Genomic DNA, 20558 nt, shown 5'->3' with positions numbered 1-20558 from the left:
CCCTGGCCCAGAATGGCTGTTGTGTGTCTGTCCGCCTCAGAGATGCTTTATGTTATTTTCAGGTTAATTGCCTTTGGTACGTGGCTAAATTTACTGTGGTGAATCATATTTTTCATCTCGTTTAAATGAAAGAGAAAATAGCCGTGCACTGTATTCCAAATTTGGGTCATGCACAGGTCAAAGTCCTATTCTTAGCTGCAGTGAGCACAGCTTGATCACATGCTTTAGCACTGCATATATCATAGCAGTGCTGCCATCCATAAATCCGCAGGGTAGGAATAGGAATTTGTTATGGTGGTGGAAAATTGCTCTGGCTACTGTGTGTGTTGAACGCGAGCGAGGCCAGGTATGATCTCGCTGTCCCAGGCAGACTTGCCCTGAGGGCACAGAGCAGAGAGCTGCTTTAATTACCCAGGGTTCCTGCTGTCACATTGTCACTGCGAAGCACCCGGTGCCACGCTGCCATGCAGTGCTGAGTCCCCCCTACCACAGCCGCGATGACAACTCAGACAATGGCTCTGCTCGCTCAACAGATGCAACACGAGTGCCCTCTGAAATATGGGAAGCTGAATCAATCCCAGTGTCTCTCTGATTCTCTATTTGCCTTTTTTCTTGTTTGCTCTCTGCTGTTCTCTTTTCTTCCCATGTCAGAGAGTGTTCATGAAAAAAAGGCCAGCAGCTGCATGAAAGACGGAATATGTAACTGTGGAGTGAAAGTTATTAGGTTGTCAGCAGTTTCCAGCATGGCACTGGGGCCATTCACGGAACACTGCAGGTACATGAGACCAATTCTCTGCGACTTTTACAGGTGCCTGAGGAGCAGTTCTCCCCCAAAATAGTTTAGCTATGAACTGAGGATTTGAAAATGTGATCTTGTGGCAACTTCTTACTTTCTTGTGATTCAGCAAACAGCCAGTTAGTGAATTCATCTTTGCCTGGTGTTTGCTCCCTTCTGCATTGATTGCATGTTTACTTAAATAAAGCGCCCCAGTGGCTCTGAAAGCACACTGTCATGGTTGGTTACACCCTGTCAACAGATCAGCTCTATTGTGTGAAGGATCACAGCCCCATGATGAGACTGAACCATAGGTGCTGTTTATCATATTGTACAGTATCTCTGTGGGAACAGCACTGTGGCCGCTCCGCCAAATCACATTTCAAATAATTAATCATCAGGGTGTAAAGTACTGTAATGAGTTTTTGTGATTTTCCAATAGAGGTAGCCTACAAACACAATATTGAAAAACCAGACAACAGATATATTAATGCCTTATTCTGGATAATTTTGTTCGGAAATTCATGAATGCCAAGAAGTAACAGTGTGTATTAACAGTGCTATACAGGTAATGCATTGTAATGCAACACTGATGCCATGACATTCTACTGCAGATGGTTGTCTATGAGAAGCGTGCTAGCATCAACACAATGTCAAATACATCAATCCCTGCTGGATTACTACTATGATTTAAGAAACCCAACACGTTTGATTCCAAGGCCTCACAACTTCAAGCCATGTCATGTGCATTGTCCTTTCAGTGAGAGTGAGACACGAACAAACACATTTCATGTCACATTTAAAGTTGTCTTTTGCCTCTTTAAAAGCAGATCTCAAAGTGCTATTAAGCAGGGCACTGGTTTTTCAAGGTCTTCCTGAGTGTAGCTGTATAAACAGTGTGCTGTAAATGTAGTATGCATGCTCATCAGAGCTTCAGTGGTTAAAAGTTCAGCAGTAGAATAGCCAAGAATATTCCTTACTTTCCAAACAAGATATTTAAAAAAAATAAGCTCGAATCAATATGTCTACATGACCAACGAAACGTTTGGTTGTTATTAGTTCAAGCATTCATTCTAGATCTAGACTGACCCCGAAACAGAAAGATTGAAATTAAACAGCTTTTTCCCTTCCTGAAGATATCCCATCGGAAAAAAATCATAGTCAATTATAGATGCATACAATGCATTATTGAGCAGTGTCATTTATTTCACCTTTACGGTTGAGCTCATGAAAAATGATGCCAATTACTGACTTACTCTCGGGCAATGTAGTAAGTGGTCGGGCCCTGAGGCCGCTTGTTGGGGCATGACTCGCTGCTCTTTGAGAAGTCTGGGGAGGTGATGTACCTACGTCACACGACCATTTGTGATCTGGCTGCTGAGCTCAGTCAATTAGGAAAACGAGTAGCGTGCTGATATGCACCCTTCCACCAGAGTCCATCTCTTTTTTCCTTTCCTTTTCTTTTTTTAATTAAATCAATCTCACTATCACTCAGTCAGTCTAAATTGAGTTGCTCTAACTTACTTTCGATATGTGGAATAGACGAGTATCAAAACAGCCATGACATAAATCCTAATCCAATTTCTCCAATGCTTGTGCAGAACAGAAGCCTTCCGAGCGAAAGGACACTTCTTTGATCCACTTTCTCTCCAGCCATTTGCTATTGTATCGCTGTGATGTCAAAGGATAAATTAATGAAGTAGCGAAATGTTATTTGCTGAAAACCTTGATTTGTGCCATGTGTCTGTAACTGTTTTTTTTTCTTTATAGAAAAAAATATTATAATTTTTGTTTATGTGCAAATTAGATTTGATTTGATTGAAATTTATAAAATAAAACTGAAATTATCATACAGAAAAAAAATTATGTTACAAAAATAGAAAGCATAATTAGATACATGAATGAAAAACACTTGATAATTGTAACAACATTTTCGAAAAAGAGAGGGAAGAAGTTTACTCCTATATAATCCCACCGCTTCTCCTTAACTCATTTTAATTAAGCTTCCTTAATCATAATAATTATTATTTGTAACATTTTCATTTATTATTATTAATTATATACATACGTATATACTGTATATATAAATATAGTATATATATATAGTATCAAAACTATAATTTAATTCAGAAATTCCCCCAAAATAATAAAAAACTAAAGAAAAAAACAAATACAAAAAAATTATAAATAATAACTTAAACAATTAACACCCAATGAAAATCAAATGAAACAGTCTTTGTCTGCACTTACTTCCCCAAATCACCTCTATAGGAGCACACAATATCATGAAAGCGGTATGTCAGACAGTATTTCACATGTAGCCTACATATTAAATGGGTCTTCATTAGAAATCAACTGTACATATCAGATGTAATACATAAAGATAATTTCTGCTAAATGTGAGATCAGTAAAGGCAGTGTGTTTAAGAAATACAGACGATTGATGTCAAAGTGTCTTCTCCATCTCACTAACCTTGAGCACCGTCCATGAACAGTCCCCTCATATGGCTCCGGTCTGTATTACCAACAGAGCACCGAGAAGATTGATACTCCCCATGCCAGCTGGAAAAAAAGAGAATGAATCAGAATTTAATATGACTTTGATGTACTATTTTCATCTTGGCTGGTGCCACAGACCCACTGAGAACCCAGCATCCCCATCTCACCGCATTTTAAAAGATTCAAACTTTTTGATATAGGAGACTGCACAGGAGTGTAGCCTATACAAAAGTTCCTCTGCTGGGGGCATATAGGCCTACTTCTCTAGATGGTATTCAACTAGATTGATACTAAAACATTAACATATGAAATGTGATTTGTCAGTGTGCCATTTCTTCAGATTCCATTATCTTGGTGTAGTGATGGTAAAAAAAGAAACAAAATGGTCTTGGACTGTTAGCACTATTGCCTTTATGCACAGAAAGGTGTGCAGAATCAGAGGTGCATTTAGGCATCACCAATGCAATTCACAGATGGAAGTACAAAAAGTCCTGTACAGCAGTGAATCAGTAATGTGCATTGTTAGCATTTGCAAGGGAACTCAGCACACACAGAGATGGACATATATAGGCAGCTAAGCAATAGATGGCTTCAGTCATTAGATTGTCCTGCTCAATTGCTACTTACAGGCCCCATCATAACTGATATGTTGCTGAAAATATTCCAGTAACACATTCTGTTGTCCCAAAATATCATTTTACACAATTAAATTGTTGCTTTCCAATTATTTTCCATATAAATAATCACTCCACAACAGCAAGACGTGATTATGATGATTATCTGTATTGTCCTTGGAGCTCCACTCATGTGGGCATTATTATTATGCTGGCTGAAACTCACCTCATATCATGGTAGTGTTACTTTTTTTTCTGTCCAAGTGACAGAAATGCAGCTGTGCAAACAGATTAACAGCATTCCTAGCCAAATTAGCTAATGGATTATAAAATTCAACAGACACATTAACGCCTGATAATATGCAAAAGACAGGTCAAATGTATAGCCTGCAGCATTGCTTCTGTTCTTGACATATTTCCCTGATGCCAACGTTAAAGTTAGCTACCATAACTTTATTGATTTTTAATAGGCTACGTATTTTTTTCTATTATTCTTTAATTACATAGCCTATACATAATGAGTGTAATATTATTCCTCTAAATAATGGCATAGATTATACCTGACGAAGTCACACACCCCTCTTTCTCTGTCGTATTCAACAGCATCAGGTATGAGCGATGGACATAAGAAAGCGAGCCTCACGCCCTCCGGAATGTAGGAGATGTCTGCGACAGCTGGCGAACCGCGTGTAAACCGCATAAATAGTAAATAATAGGTAAACTGTTAACGAGCGGGTAAAAATGAAATGCAGTTAGTTCTACGAATTTGATAGAATTTTGTTGTGCTAGATATTTGGCTGGTAGCCCCAATATAGTTAGCCAAAGCATTTAGCGTTTAGCAAACCATGGCCACCATCTAGCTGTAGTGTGGTGTGGATAGGGCTATGCGATATAATTAGTGTTATAAAGTAGGCTACTATACTATAATAAATGTAGCCTACTTTGTTACTTTCCACTAGCTAAATATTGCCTTATTGTTGGCAAAAAAACAAAACATTTGTTGTTGTTTATGTTTTGCTAGTCTGGCACATCCTCACAGGTGTTTTCACTTAATTGGCTGATTGTCTGGGTAGGGTAAATTACAGTGGGCCCTTTTCTTCAAATCAGATATATGCCAGCCTACTACATGGACTTCCACTAATTGAGAAGTGAGGCACCCAGGTATGACTGATAATTAGCCTACAAAGAAAACAAGCTAAATATATTTTGGTTAAGGACATGGCCCCCCATCTTCTTTGCTCTTTCCTTTGGATGAAAACTGCCCACAGTCCGTCTTCATTATCTGAATAGATTACGTTCAACACAGTCCTTTGCATTTCACAAATGTTGCAAATGTCCAGCTCCAATATGTCCATAAGACCAAATCAAAAAAATGCAGCATTATTGATCTTTAGTCTGCAAATCATTTATATTCCTAATTTGTAACAACAATTGAGTGTTGGTTGGATGTGCGTGTGTGCATGAGCAGGTCACTGGAGTGTCTCATTGCTGGTTTAGAGCTGCTGGAGCAGAGAAAAGGATGGAAACGTCTGCAATTTGAAACCTTGTTAGGAATTTATGAAGTGCTAAAATGTTTTCTCCCCAGAGAGGGTCGAAGCCAGCTGCCAGTGTCACTGTAAGCCACTTAGTGCAGAGCATGTGGGCTCTTCACCAGGCTGAGATGGCAAGCGAGTACACATAACTACTGTACATACAATTATCCTTTGCCTGAAATACAAAAACACAAACAGAGCCTCTCAAAAGACAGATCCTCGGATTGCAAATGTGTGCTGGCTTCATCACTCTGAAATCAAACAGATGTAGATTACTGCCGAGCTAATTGGTCCAATATTGACATTTATTAGCCGCCTCTCCTCCAGAGAATGCTCCTGTACAAGCTGCATGCAACGTCATTCTCTCCGCTGTGATGTTGACCCGAATTAAAGCCTGAACACGATCAAGGCAACTGACCTTATTTCATAATTGATAGTAATTTATGTTAATGTAATGTCCCCAAGGTCCCAGGGATGTGAATACATTGATGAATCCAAAACTACAGATCATGTTCCATGAATAAAAGCACTTAAAGTGAATTATATTTTTTACATATTAAATACATAACATTTTCAAACTCAAATACCCCCCAACACCTACATATAAAAAAACAAAGATTAGTTTTTTTTACACATTTGAGGTTTTGCGTCCAGACTTTATTCAGGGGAACTTGTACTAACAGTACACATTCTATGTTTTCTCTCTTGCAGTTTTCAGTGAGGACCTACATTCCAGCTTATACTTTGTCAATGCATCTTTGCAAGAGGTAGTATTTGCCAGCACCACAGGGACCTCGGTGCCCTGTCCTGCTGGGGGTGCAGCGCCTGCCTCGCTGCGCTGGTATCTGGCCACCGGCGAGGAGATCTACGATGTGCCGGGCATCCGCCATGTCCACCCCAACGGAACCCTCCAGATCTTCAACTTCCTGCCCTCCAGCTTCAGTAAGCTGATCCACGACAACACCTACTACTGCACTGCCGAGAACCCTTCTGGCAAGATCAGGAGTCAGGATGTCCACATCAAAGCAGGTGAGTCCACAGGATGGGCTTCATGTAGCAGGGGGTGCTTGCAGTTTGCTTGTGTCTAGGACAGTAGTAAAGTATTTGTGGCGTGAGAAAACATTTCTATCAGTTGCACGAATATAGGAAGATAGGAAAGACATAAAAGTTGCTCTGAGTTTAATAAATATCAACAGTATTAGTAGTGATTAGTTTTGTTATAATACACTGGTAAAATATAATGTCAGTGTATACACTGGTTAAACAGATGAAGTAAGTTCAGGTTTTCGAAATCATTTAACAATTTTATAACAATTTCAATGAACGATAGATCTGGATGGAGATTGGCTGAACTTTGTAAGATCATACATGTTCATTGAAAGTTAATTTCTAGGAAACAGCAATTGATAAAATAGTGTTTAACTTGGACCCGTCAAATCTTTGACTCATAGGTTTCATACACACAAGAAAGAAACCTCTACTGACAAACCACAATGCAATAGTATATTGTGAGCTTGTTTCCCGGTGCTGCTACCAGAAAAAAAAAGAAGTACACAATAACGCAGTTGGTTTCTTAAAAAATGAGACGTGCCTTGTATTTATGTGTTTCCATAGTTTCAAGGGAACCCTACACGGTCAGAGTGGCTGACCAGAAGGCTATGCGAGGCAGCGTAGCCGTCTTCAAGTGCATTATCCCTGCTTCTGTTGAGGCCTACGTCACTGTTGTATCATGGGAGAAAGACACAGTTTCACTCAGCTCAGGTAAGACAAGTGATACTTCAATACTGTATGTAACCTCTTAAAACACAGAGCTTTTCCTGCTCAAATAAATCTAGGGACAAAACATGTCAAAAATGAAGCCTAATGTGTGACGTGAAGGTGAAATGTTAAGGATAAAATGATACATTTGTAACTTTGCATGCAGTATTTCGGTCATTAAACAGCAAATAGGGAAGCTTTTTTTGTGCCCACATTGGTGAAGACATAACTGAGACATCAAATGTTTGAAGGCGGGAGAGGTGTGTTTGGTGTTAGTTTGACTGGTTCATCCCAAGCCTCCCTCCCTTCTCTGCTATTTGCTCTTTGGACACTATGTTCTGTTTCACTGTGAGTCATCTCCTTACCTGTTTGCTGTCCTAGTCTGCCATTACTGGGGCTCTGCAGCTCTGCACAGCCCTGTCTTCTCACTCGCCAGACGATGTTGATAACTGTCACGTTGAATCACTGAGCTTCTCTCTCCTATACTGCACTCCACCTCAGCCAACTTCCATTTTGTGTCTGGCAAGAGGGTAGAGTGGAACAGTTTACGCAGCATCATTGACCTAGTTACCCGGCCTGCTTGTTTAAATACAGGGGCACAGCATGATAACGCAAGACACCAGAACATTCTGCGCGGTCGGATTTCTTTGCTCGAGTTAAATGGGATGCTTATCTCTTGATTGCTCCACGTACTGCCTGCTGGCTGATTTCGCTTCATACTGGGGCGTTTAGGGACCTGTAAGTGAGCACTTGATGTCATTTGACTGAGGGCGGAATCTGGGACGGTGTTTTGGTGGCATTTTAAACGTGTCTGCTCAAGCGCGAAGATGTTGTCCTCTGATCCATGCCAGCGACTTATTTACTCGTGGTTACTTGAGTTACTGGCTGCGAGCTGCTGGTTTAAGAACACCGCCTAATGTCACGGAGAGCGGGGGCGAAAATGTGGCGTGCAGATATGATTATGTTCTGTAAATGAAAAGAATCATGTAGACAAGGCTCAGATGATAATCTGTATCTCAACTGTGGCTTAAACAAATGTCTATTATGAGGTTTAAGTGCATGCCTTTGACAGATCTTTACATCTTTATCAAAAAGCAAAAACTCTGTCTGCCCCAAATTAGAAAATACCGTCAAAACCATCTCTTTGTGTCTGGACTGTATGAACATGTGTGTGTTTAAGCAGCTCTTATTCTACTGTCTGCAATGACGTCTGACTGCCTATAGAATATGCATTGAAGTTGTGATGGATTATATTGTACGCTCGATGCTCTTTTGAGGTCTTTCGCAGGCGCTCAAAAGGACAACAATATTGGATTGTCCGTGTTTACTCCAATAAGTATTGCAGCAGGCGAGTGCTGTCAAAAGCATGAGCACACTGTCAAAATCACTGCTGCTCCGTGATAAATATTTGATGGTCGATTCTGATGCATGAGCGGATTCACCTCGCACTGTTATGGAGAGGGTATGTTTACTCTAGGGGCGAGGGTTGGAAGGATGTGTGCCTCCTGTGCTCCTGTTCGAGCGAGCGAGAACAAGACCATAAGGATACCAACTGGGCTCCACAATGGCAACCGGGGGCTGTTTGACCCATCCTAGTTTTCCGACTTCTTCAAGCCCCTCTTTTCTTTTCTTTTCTTTTCTTTTCCTTTCTTTTCTTTTCTTCTTTTTTTTTCTCAATTTTTCATGAAAGAAGATTTGGTCTCAGCGGACACAAAATAAATCTATCCCACAGCCGCACTGAATTATTAATCTCAGGTTTTTGTTGGGAGCGGTTACATCAAGCGCACTTAACTACCGCTGCATTGTGCATCAGTATTTGTGAAGAAGATCAGTCAAAGAGATTTTTCCTCTTTGAGTGATTTAGGTAGAGACGCAACATAACCAAGATGGTGTGCTTATAAAAAATAAACAATAGGTGGACGATGTGATGTGATTTGATTATTAGGAAAATGGTGATGAACATCCACAGTTTAGATACATTAAAAAATGTCTAAACCTTTTAGTGCTACTGATTATGTGTTAACTTTGTCTGTTTGTTTAACGGCACCAGGTGTAAATGTGCTTTTTAAGATAAGTAACTTGCATGTAGAGAGGACATTGGCTTAAACCACGGCTGCTGAGATCTTTGAATATCCAGTGAATCACATTAGGGTCAGAAATAGATGCATAATTACAGACTAGGGCCTGTCTTAATTAATCAGCTGTGATTGAAAAGTTAATTACAATATGAATTACCTCTCAGAATGAGGACTGCTTAGTAGTCATTTGAAGCGACCTGTTTTCAATGTGAATGAGCATGACGCAAGCCTCACTGGGCCCTAATGTTGCCACTAACATACCATTAACCCGTCATGAATTTTAAAATGGATCTTGCAGTGCGAGCTTTCAAATGCCCGGCTCCGATCGCCTCCTCGCTGCTTTTGATAAACAATTGACAGAGCTAATAGAGAGATGAAAGGGGCCAACAAAAAGAAGGAAAGAAAAAAAGACCAGCAGGGAGGGGTTGGTTGGGCTGTGTGTGTCCTACTGCCAGGGTTTTATATGGTAGACCTTTATTTTAATTCATGTGTGTATTGCTGTTGTCACAGGCTTATTTGTGCATCTTTGTGTTGTTGTTTTTTAACGTGCTTCCTTGTCAAGTGGCCATGCTTTTGAAAAGGGATGGAGCTGCGATGGGATGTTTTTTATGTTTTTCCATCTAGCTTCCTTTTGTCTCTCATGGTTCATAACATGAGGCCGCGTAATGAGCTGGGCGTCCTTGGTTGCAGAGAAGAGCTTCAGTTAAACCAGTGCTTAGATATTGAATAAGCTGCACAACATGTTGTCGCTGAGACCTTGCATTTTACTTTAAGATGTGTTAATTGCATGTTGTGCGATTCGAGCTACTTGAAAATCAGTTCTAATCTTATCAGCTCAGAACTGCTGTGCATGTTTTTCCTCTGTAGCTAACATGTAAAACTCCTACACACAGTGGGTTCTTTTTTACTTTTATTAGCTGCCATGGATATACACACAACACTAGCTTGGGGTAAACAAAATCTGTGCAGCAAATAATCCAGAGCTTTTTATGCATTTATCAACATTGGCCTCCATTTAAATATTGTTCTGTAAATTCATGTGTCTTGTCATTTTGTCCATCACGTGGCCTAGTAAGACACATTAAGGATAAGTTTACTTACTGTCGCACTTTATATAAAATGACAAGCTGTTTTTAGTTGTGGTACCTCAATGTACATCAGTAATGGTTGTGAAATATATCTAACTTCTGAAGGTAGAAACAATTGCGTAATTGATGGATTAGTCATTTAACTCAAGATGCAAAAATAAAAACCACTTGTTTCTTAGATCTCAGATGTGAATATTGTCTAGTTTTCTTCGTCTTCTATGATTGTAAACGGAGTGTCTTTGATGCATTTTCATAAACAGGTTTTTTTTGTAGTTGCTGACATAATTTTATAGGCTATTATTGACAAACATTTAATCAATTTCTATATGTAAAAAAGTATTATCTTGGAAGATAATGAAATAAGCATTAGCGGCAACCCTTTACTTTTCATGCAGAGAGCCATTTGTCTTGTTGTGTTCATTTCATAAAATCTTGAAGACTGCACTGGTGATAACTATGCTAAATGCTAACTGTACCTGGACCAAGGCAACACTGCACAAATCCCTTGATCTAGTAACTGATACGGAAGTGCATGGCGGACAGGCAGCCTGACATCCCCTCAGAGAAGACAGGGAAAGAGGGGAAAAGTGAGATAAGTTGAGGAAGAAAAAGAGGGAGATATTTATCTTGCATAATGAAACATTTTTCAATTGATTTTTTCAGAGATGTTTTTATTTCATGATGTATATTGATGAAATCACATGCTATATAACATGATATTGAATTGTCTTCATATTGTTCACTCCCTGTATCCCATTTGATTTAACTCACACTGATTGTGGAGAAGTGAGTTTTATACTAATACTGTATATACTTCAAATAGGAATGCTATTGTCTAAATATAGGTTTTTAACAACCATATCAGTTGCTGACATTGTTTATGTGGCACTCTCATTGGAAGCAATACAGACTCATAGAGGGATCAGTAAGTGCCTCCTCTCCCATTTTTTTCTCGTACACATTTCCTTTGTTTTCTTCTATTATTTACCCTTCTCTTCTCCTCTCTTCTCCATCCTCCACTCCGCTCCATCCTCCTCCGCTGGCCTTGACTATCGGCCTTCTCTCCTCTCTTCTTATCTCATTGCATAACCTGCTTGGCACAGGGCCCCAGTCAATTTCCTCCTGCGTGGAAAATGCAGTTTTTTTTATTTGCTTTATGCAAATAAATCTCCCCAATACTCAAAGCATCAGTAAAAAAAGAAAAAAAAATCTCCAGTTTTATTTCTCAGTCACATTCATGTCCGCCGCTTCACAGCTGTGCGTTTAGCATTTAAGCGATGAAAGTGCTTCTGCACTCTCGCATTCTGCTCACTCTCTCTCTCTCTCTCTCTCTCTCTCTCTCTCTCTCTCTCTCTCTCTCTCTCTCTCATGGGTTCTTGTGAGTGCTTATGGAGGCTAATTAAACAGTTTGCTTGCTATTAGAATCACAGTCTTAACCAGCCATGTCTTCAAAGAGGGCTACTACTGTAGGTGTTTAGTTTACAGGATCACTGCTCATCAGGCATTTATCATGCCACTGATGTGCCACTGCCTCCATTTCTCACTGAGATTGACAGTGAGGGCACTGAGAGGCAGGCGGCGACGGGGCTGTAAATTCAACACGCCCAAAGTCAGGCCAACCTTGAAGGGAGGGCACAGTGGCATAAAATGAGCTTCAGGAGGAAAGAGGATGCAAGGAAATGTAGAGGAGGAAAGGGCAGATTATTGGGGAATGAGAGTGAAGAAAATAGAGTTGGAGAAAGAAGAGAATGAGACGGAGGGGATTTAAAAGGTAACAGAAGAGGAGGAGAGTGGGCAAGGCTTTTCCTTTGGTAAACAAGGGACTGCGTCATATAAGCCACATGATCTTTTTTCCCCTTCTCACTTTCCTTCCTCTCTCACTTTTCCTTCGCTCCATCTCTCTGCCAAACATGATTTTGTTGATCTTGTTGTTCTGACGCGCTGGAGGGAGCGGCTGGAGTGCATGATCTCTGCATGTAACCACACAGCAATACAGAGGCAGATAAAGATATAACACGTACCATTTCATGACCATGCGTGCAAATCTAACACACACATAAATGCGTTCAAGTGTGTGTTTTGACTGTATGTTTTTTTGTGCACGCTACTCCACCCATTCTGCAGTGAAACCCTATGAAAACAACACAGCCTATCATTTTGCTTCCCCCCTCCTCCCACACAGATCAGCAGTTAGTGAAATGCTGACCCTTGTCTTTCACTGCACCCCTTTCCCCAGTCCACTCACACACAGCTGCCTGAAAGCTAAGGGAGATGGGGGGGAGCTTATTTTTTGTACAGTGTGTGTGTGCGTGCGTGCGTGTGTGTGTGTGTGTGTGTGTGTGTGTGTGTGTGTGTGTGTGTGTAAATATGTTGTAATCTTACATTGGTTTTCAATGAAATGTATGCATGGTCTATATGTGTGAATGACAGTCTGTGCTACGTGTGACACTGTCAAGTAGGAAGTGTTTGGGCTTGGGTCGGTGAGAGGGGGGTGGGCACTCTGCTGAATGAAATAATCATAAAAAAGGGCAAAGAAAAAAAATCAATAGTTGTGTGCATTAATCATGCTGCTGCCACTGAGAATTATGGGAACATGAGCTGAAGGATGCTTTTTGTGCATTTGCAACATATGAGTGCTGTGTGAAGGGGAGTTTGGGGAATTGGAAGAGGACAAGACAAGACCCTTTTAGCAACGAGTGAGGCTGGAGCAGAGGTAGTTGGGGGTGTTTTCTTTATGTATTGTGTGTGCATAGTGCATCTCCCAAAGAATACTGTCTTGTTTAAAACTCGCTTTAGGATAGCATTCATTCATTGCGGTGTTATTTTGTATAAGCTTAAAACAGATTTTTTTTTTTTTAATCATACGTATTGGTTCCAGGATGGGAAGGGTCACATTTGTTATTCTTTTTACATTTGTATTTTAGTTTCACATCTCCCCCCTGCTGGGATGAGATCTTCCATTGGCAAAGAAAGAAACATAGCTCTCCTCTGACTTTGTCTTTTCTCTCACTTTGAAGTCTCCATTTTAGCTGTGGTGAAGGCTTGAGGACTTGATACATATTTGATAAGGATCGATGGAAGGGTTACTGAGACAGAGATGGAGGGGAATCGATCTTGGAACGGGCTTCCCAAAAGCACCTTAAACCAAAGGTCATCTTCAGAGTGTCCTTCTGGCTCAGCGCCTGTGGCACAGACTTGTAATTTGTGCCAAAAAAACAAATGCAGATTTGAATTATTCTCCCTTTGCTTACACATTCTCTTTTATAATCCATCAGTAGAACAACCTAGAAAAGTAGCAACACCAGAAGATAAAGCTGATCTCAGCTCTCAAATTTGTTTTAATGCTTTGTCTAAGGTTTATGTCTCATATTTACTGACATCCTCATTACTGTGCACATAAAACAATAAAGCAATCTGTTTGGTGACGGGAGACTGAACAGCAGACGACGTTCTGGCACAGTGACTGCGATTCCCAGCTGATACTCCATACGGATAGACAAAATCAACAACTGTTGAAGCGGGCACTCTTCCATCAGTGTTTACTAATAAACAGTAACAATATGGCAGCCATTAGGCCGTTTAGGCAGGGAATGATAAGGGTGGTGATGGCTGGGCGCATTGGGAGACTAAGCATGCTCTCATCTTCAATAGGCAATTTGGCTTTCTGGAAGGGGGATGCCCTTTATTTTTGTACTTGGATTGAATACAGAAGCCGAAATAAGTACTGTTTTGGTAGAGTGTGTTTCCGCTATGCTGCAGGAATCTGGTTTACAGTAATGTCCTAAATTAGTTTTATAGTTATGGGCTGTCCACACATGACCTATGCACAAGGATTTCACAAAAAAAGTGTAGTATATCAAGACTTTATTCAATTTACCTTTGCTGTAGATTTTACACAGTTGGTTGTAAAATCAGGACATTGCCTGGGGAAAAACTATAGATTTGATAGACAATGCAGTACATTAAGTTGTTCATAGATGACTCATCTATACAAACAAGTAAGTAATATGTGTTTATAGTTAAGTAAAACCCAGTTAGTGGAACTGGTCTATCCTGCCTTAGCTTATGGATTACTGTAGCACGACGCTGTGTTGGAGATGGGCTGGAGCTGGGCCAGAACTAGCCCTGGCGTGGGGCCAAGACACAGATTAGTAATAAGCATGGTGTGAGCTAATTACAGCCGGAACAAGCAATTAATTTCTGTTTATAAACTCTCCTGGATGTGGGGCTGCTGGGTGACGATGGCTGTGTACTGTAGGTGCAAACTCCCTCTGTTTGTTTGTGCGCCTGTGTGTGCTAGTGACAGGTGGCGTGGTTCACGGAGGAACCTCCCCATATGTTCCACGCCGAAGCGCTGGCGAAACTGGTGTGCTCAATCGCATCCCATAATGCAAGAGTGTCTGATCCCATCTTAAAAGTGACTGATTAGTGTGAAAGAAAAGGCACTTAATAACTCAAATCGCCCCGCTGACCTATTAGGGATTTTTCCCTCCATTTTTCCCTCTCTTGTCTTCCATCCAATCAAGGATTAATGCCTGGTCTTATTCTGCTCGCTGGGTGGTAAATCTGCAAAAATACGGTAAATCACGTTGAGCCTCTTTAAACTTTCACACAGAGCTCGACCTCCCCGCTGAGCAACTGTAACTCTGATTAGACATGATCATGGTTTTAGAGCACCTGCTGGACACCAATCAGAAGACGGGATCTAAGTGAGTGCTTTTATTACAAATCACTTAGATCTTACAGATTTTATGAGAACATGGTTTGTATATTTTACACAATTAAGTTCTGCAGTTTTGGAGGGGACCTTTCAAAGTTTCAAATAATAATGTATTCATCACTATCCCAGCTTGGGTTTGATGACTACACCTTTGACCAGAAAGCCATTGTGATTTATTTAAGGCATAGAATTTGAAAGACATGGGCTCTAACTTTTTTTTTGAGAATATTTTATCTCTATTTACTACATTGTAAGAGTAGCCCTTTATTTATACTATTTAATGATTAAAGGCAAGTCATGAAGATTTAGGATTTTTTAGGACCGTATATGACTTTCTATGTTTAAAAATAACTTCCTTAATTGGAATGTCTGGGTGAAGTGGTTGAAATCAGTATTCATATTTTTTTTGCGATATTGATATGGTAAACTATACATAATCACATATTTAGAAATATGGAATTACTACCCAGTCCTGCTGCATCATATCAATTTCAGCTGACGTCTCCTGTGATCTGGACAAATCGTTCTCCAGATTGACTTCCTCAGTAGCAAATGACCAGCTGACTTCACTGCAAGGTGACCCCTCTATCTGTTTCTTGATGTATGAGGCATCAGGCATCATTATTTTTCTTCAAGGCTTGTTTTCTCTCCTCTCGCCTCTCCTTTGGCATGAGCCTTGAGAACACACATTGGCACACACACACACACACACACACACACACACACACACACACACACACACACACACACACACACACACACACACACACTGAGTATGCTTGGAGCCTGTCTTTGACCTCACCTTGCCATTGTGCAGCCAACAACTGAGATCCAAACAAAACCCAAACTCCCTGCAGGCTGCTGCTAAGTAGCTGTGGTGAAAACAAGTGGGCTGGGTGGGCGGCGACAGGCAGTCAGTTCCTGCCATCACCTGACTTCCTGTAAATGATCAGAGCTGTTGATGCAAGTGTGTTCAAAAGCAGTTTAGGATATATATCTGATGCATTTATAATAATGTTATTATGATGTTATTACAGTTAAATTAGAAGTACAATATATAAGAGGATGAATCATTAAGAAACATTAAAGGTGCAGTGTCTAATATCGGAACATTTAGTTGCACCAACTGGTGAAAGTTCTACAGAGTGCAACATGGCCGCCTCCGTAGAGGGTGACCTGCAATTCTAAGGAAAAAAAATATTATTTATTTTCAAGCGATTACACACTAATTAAAAAAATACTCATGAATATAATTTTTATTATTGTTTATTATTATATTTTATTTCTACCGAGGCTGCTGTGAAAATAACCAATACATTCTACTACACACTGCACCTTTAAAGGTACAAGGATGTAAATCTGTGCTGTGCGTGTGTGTGGCCAGTCCAACTGTCATCTGCGTCGTACACGTCACAAGCAGAGTGGCCTTTTGACGGACGCAGCCTGCAATCTTCACATCAGCGTAGGAGTGTGGCCAGCCAATGGGAGCCGAGCGCCCGTCGCTGCACGCGCTTATCACCTGTGTGCAGCTGCTGTTGCCCCTCTGAGGGAGAGCAAGAGTGGAGGGGAGGAAAAGAAAGAGCACGAATGAATGGTGTTCCTGAGACAGAGGGTTGATTTGTGTCGAGGCGTATAGCACGTTCGCTCTCGCATCTTTCTTTTCGTACAATTTCAGAGGTGTTTTGCGTTAGAAGACGTATATCTTCCTGGTTACTATATATTCCACAGTGGTCATTTAAGGGGAATGAAAAGAAAAATCATTGGGTTTGTTCTTGTGATTAGTGCTGCATCAGCACAGCAATAGTTAAGAAGTGATTGAGAGTGGAAGTGTGCTTTTGTAGCCCTCATGAAATGAGAAGGCAGTATGAGAGAGAGAGAGAGAGAGAGAGAGAGAGAGAGAGAGGGAGGGAGAGGGAGGGAGAGAGAGGGAGAGAGAGGGAGAGATAAGCTCAATCTGAATTGATTTTTTCCTGTTACTTTCTGCTGTACTTGAGTTTCCATAGCAACGTGGTCAGGTTCCCTCGGCCTCCTAGGGCAAGTGTAATTGTTGTCTATGTCTCCCCAGCCAAACTCTCCATTTCTCTCTCTTTCTCTCCTTTCCTTCCTCGGCATGTTTTCTCTCGACAGTGGAAGCCTGTTGTAGATGAGATTCTTCTTGGAGTTTTTTTCTGCAGGCTAAGATAGTATCAAACACTTTCAGCAACAGCAAACGGCATAACAGATATTAATGTTTACTGGGAACAAGCTTTGTTTTTTTATTGTTAAAGTTAATGTTCATCCATTTTTTACCAATTTAATTTGAATGAGTGAAGGATTTTTTTCCATTATTGGTTAATCTACCTATTATTAACACTTTAAATCAAATTTTCTGTCTATGCAATCTCAGAAAATCGGCAAAAGGCAAAAGCCCATCAACTAAAAGTTTCAGCTCAGAATAAAATTTGAAAAAAAGTAAAACATATTTGATTTCACAATTAAATCCTGTCTGGGGACTGAGTGGATTTCTATAAGACGCTTGTGATTTATCAGTGCAAGTATATGCTAAAAAAATCTTGAAAATAACAAAATAAACTGCGGCTGTTGTCCCTAGCTGATTACAAGATCTGCTGAATCACATTAAACTGCCACACTCTCACACAGTGCCATGTACCTATTGGCTCAGCACAAGGCGAGCCTAAAGGTAAAGAACAACAGGGAAGAACTGCAATAATGATTTAGCCCGAGATGTGTCAAATGTTCTCCAGGTATATGATCATTTTAGAAGTCCAAGATAAAGCATCAGATCAAGGACAATGATATAGCAGAATAATCCGTTTTCAGATTTAGTTAAGTATAAATAAAACTGTAGTTTGGAGATATTCAATAAAAAACTGTTGTGTCACGACTTTGGCAAGGATTTGATCACAAGCTCAAAATGTTTGTGGAAGAAGACATTTTAAATGAGGCCTCCTTGCTGAGAAGGGAAAAGAGAGGAGAAAAAGGCTAGAATAACCCTTAATTTAGTTTTTTTTAACCTTTTTTATTCAGTATATATTTTTTAAATCTGAATAAGTTATTACCATCTTTCTCTCTCTTCTCTCTCTCTCTCTCTCTCTCTCTCTCTCTCTCTCTCTCTCTCTCTCTCTCTCTCTCTCTCTCTCTCTTTGACTCCGGTGATACACTGCCATGCGCAAAACAAGGCATTCACAGCTGTTTGAAGCATAATGGCTCAAGAGGCCTTGCCTGCTCAGCAAGAAGAGATGGAATACATCTTGGGTCTGCGATTAGGATTGCTGATCTAGAAACATTTACATTATGGCTTGCAGGTCATTACAGAAGACAAATTGTCAAATGGGATCCAGGTGAGGTAGCCTAGATTAGCACTATATGACCCTGAGTAATGTGCTCTATATTAGAAACAAATTTGACTTAGAATAAGAAAGAGGCAGTTTGATAGTAACATTGTAATACCTACTCCTCAAAACACACTTGTTGACATCAAATTGAAACTTAAAAACACATTGTGCATTTTTTCTGGATCCGGACGTCAGTTATAGAGCCGCCTAAAATTGTAAAATGTAAATGTATTTCCGTGCTGTATTTCAAGTAAGTGCCCTGTTTCTGTGATAGCCTTGGACCTGTCCCAATCTGCTCTGTGTTTTTCCTGCTTTAGATCAATGCTAATTAATACACATCTCCCTCAGGGATGGCGGGGGCAGGCCACGCAGAGAATCAGAAAATGGCCATCATAGGCTATAGGCTTGATCTGGACCATATATGGCAAAGAAACCTTTGGAAAGATTTGCATACAGGAAGTAGTTGGGGCTTGACCTGACCTCACGTGTTTTTTCCCACTGCACTGCCGCTGTGAGGCATTAGTCATAAACTAAAGGCGCTTATAGTGGAATCTTGGTGGTCGATATTTAGGGCACTTCCCTTTTCTAACTGTGTACTTTAATGTTAATCCACCTAAATGCATGAGATGTGAGGACACTGTACAAGCAGCTGATTGATACAGAATGGCGGCGCCCTTAACGGTATAAATGTGTTTTCCTCCTGCTTCTCCTTCGCCTCTCTCCTTCTCCCTCCTTAAAACAAGTGAGGAAAAATAAAATGGGAGACATGTTTTTGTGCATGCCTGGCGGACAGATAGGCGCTGCATAACTAGCGGTTTCCTCTGAAGTAGGGAGAAATCTATTTGCTTGTAGAAGCTGCTTGCATAATCCTTTAGTTACACTTGCCAGCTGTGAGCAAAGATACGGCGCAGTGGGATTTGGCATGAATATCGTTGGGAGGACAAAGAAATGAAACTGATAAGTATTTGTGCACAGGGTCCTTTGCATAATCCAGGATAACCCATAATCTTGAGTTCTTTTAAAACCAATGCCTAAATTGATGTGGTTAGAAGGACCCGTTAATGACAACAGACTGTTTGGGAAATGTGTCCTAAAATAACTGGGATATCAGGCTTGATTGGTTCTTCCTACCATGATATTTGGAATTTTTACATTTTGCATTTATGACGCAGAATGACTGACATTGAATTTAATTCAAGAGAAATTATAAAGAGTACAATAGGAATAGTCTTTCCATACGTACAGTACAGTCTGGCCTTGTTTTGGTTACCACCCTATATGAAAGGATTTTATTCTTACTGAGACACATATCACCCCCACTCTTGGCCTTTCTCTCTCTCTCTTTCTCTCTCTCTCTCTCTCTCTCTTTCTCTATCTCTGCTCCTTCTTTCCTTCTCTGTCGACACAGTCTGCACTGCAATAAAGAAAAAACACATCACTCAACGGCTTTCAATACATCCGTCCTTTCGCTCCTCCACCTCTCGGCGTGTTTGTTTGCTCAGCCTCCTCTGCCCTGGCGCCTGCGTTTTATACCTCTCTCAATGTGGTGTTATCGGATGGTAATAGACAGCTGCTGAAAGCTAGCATGACATACCAGCATGCCTCTGTGTGTGTGTGGACCCACATATCATATGATGCACAGAGCTTTCATGTCGAGAGATCCAAAGACTGTACTAAAACAATCTCGACTATGAAATGCTCATTAACACAAATGATTTCACTCTTTTTGTTTTGTTGCGTTTGAAAAAAAATCATAATTTGAAGTATCACACCATGTTTTAGATTCATCACATCCCATAAAAACATATAACAAGGAATATGCAGCATATTAGAAACAGGAGGTAAAGAGGGTTGCCTCAAAAAGAAAGATTTATCATTTAAAGACTTTAACCCCTCAAGATAAATTAAGCTTAGATGCTTAAAACGAATTAAACAATTAGATTAAACAGGGATATTATTCTAAATTTTTTGTTATTTTTAACAAATACTGATAGACAAAAGAGTATACAAAACTAGCAATACATTAGGTTGTCTGTTTGCACAATACAAATTATTTGCTCAGTACAAATTATTTTCCCTGTATGTGGCCCTGAGCCCAATGGTTCTTAAGATGTATACCTTGAATATCTAGTTCAATAAAAAAAATAAGTAATTTCATA

The 20558-nt window shown here is 40.3% G+C and overlaps 1 protein-coding gene across 4 annotated transcripts in view; it reads left to right on the top strand.

Annotated features, from left to right (window-relative positions):
• dscamb (Down syndrome cell adhesion molecule b) overlaps positions 1-20558 on the top strand; it is a gene marked incomplete at both ends in the record, with an annotated part of 114055 nt that overhangs the window by 10405 nt on the left and 83092 nt on the right. For all 4 annotated transcript variants that reach the window (XM_080053867.1, XM_080053866.1, XM_080053864.1 and 1 more), the window contains 2 exons: positions 6132-6449; positions 7035-7181. In XM_080053867.1, coding sequence (XP_079909993.1) covers positions 6132-6449; positions 7035-7181 — 465 coding nt within the window. The remainder of the gene's footprint in view (positions 1-6131; positions 6450-7034; positions 7182-20558) is intronic.

The sequence above is a fragment of the Ammodytes marinus genome, assembly GCF_949987685.1.
Source record: "Ammodytes marinus genome assembly, chromosome: 3".
In the NCBI taxonomy this organism is placed as follows: domain Eukaryota; kingdom Metazoa; phylum Chordata; class Actinopteri; order Uranoscopiformes; family Ammodytidae; genus Ammodytes; species Ammodytes marinus.
Note: the sequence above shows the minus strand (reverse complement) of the source record. Positions and strands in the feature narration are given on the sequence as shown.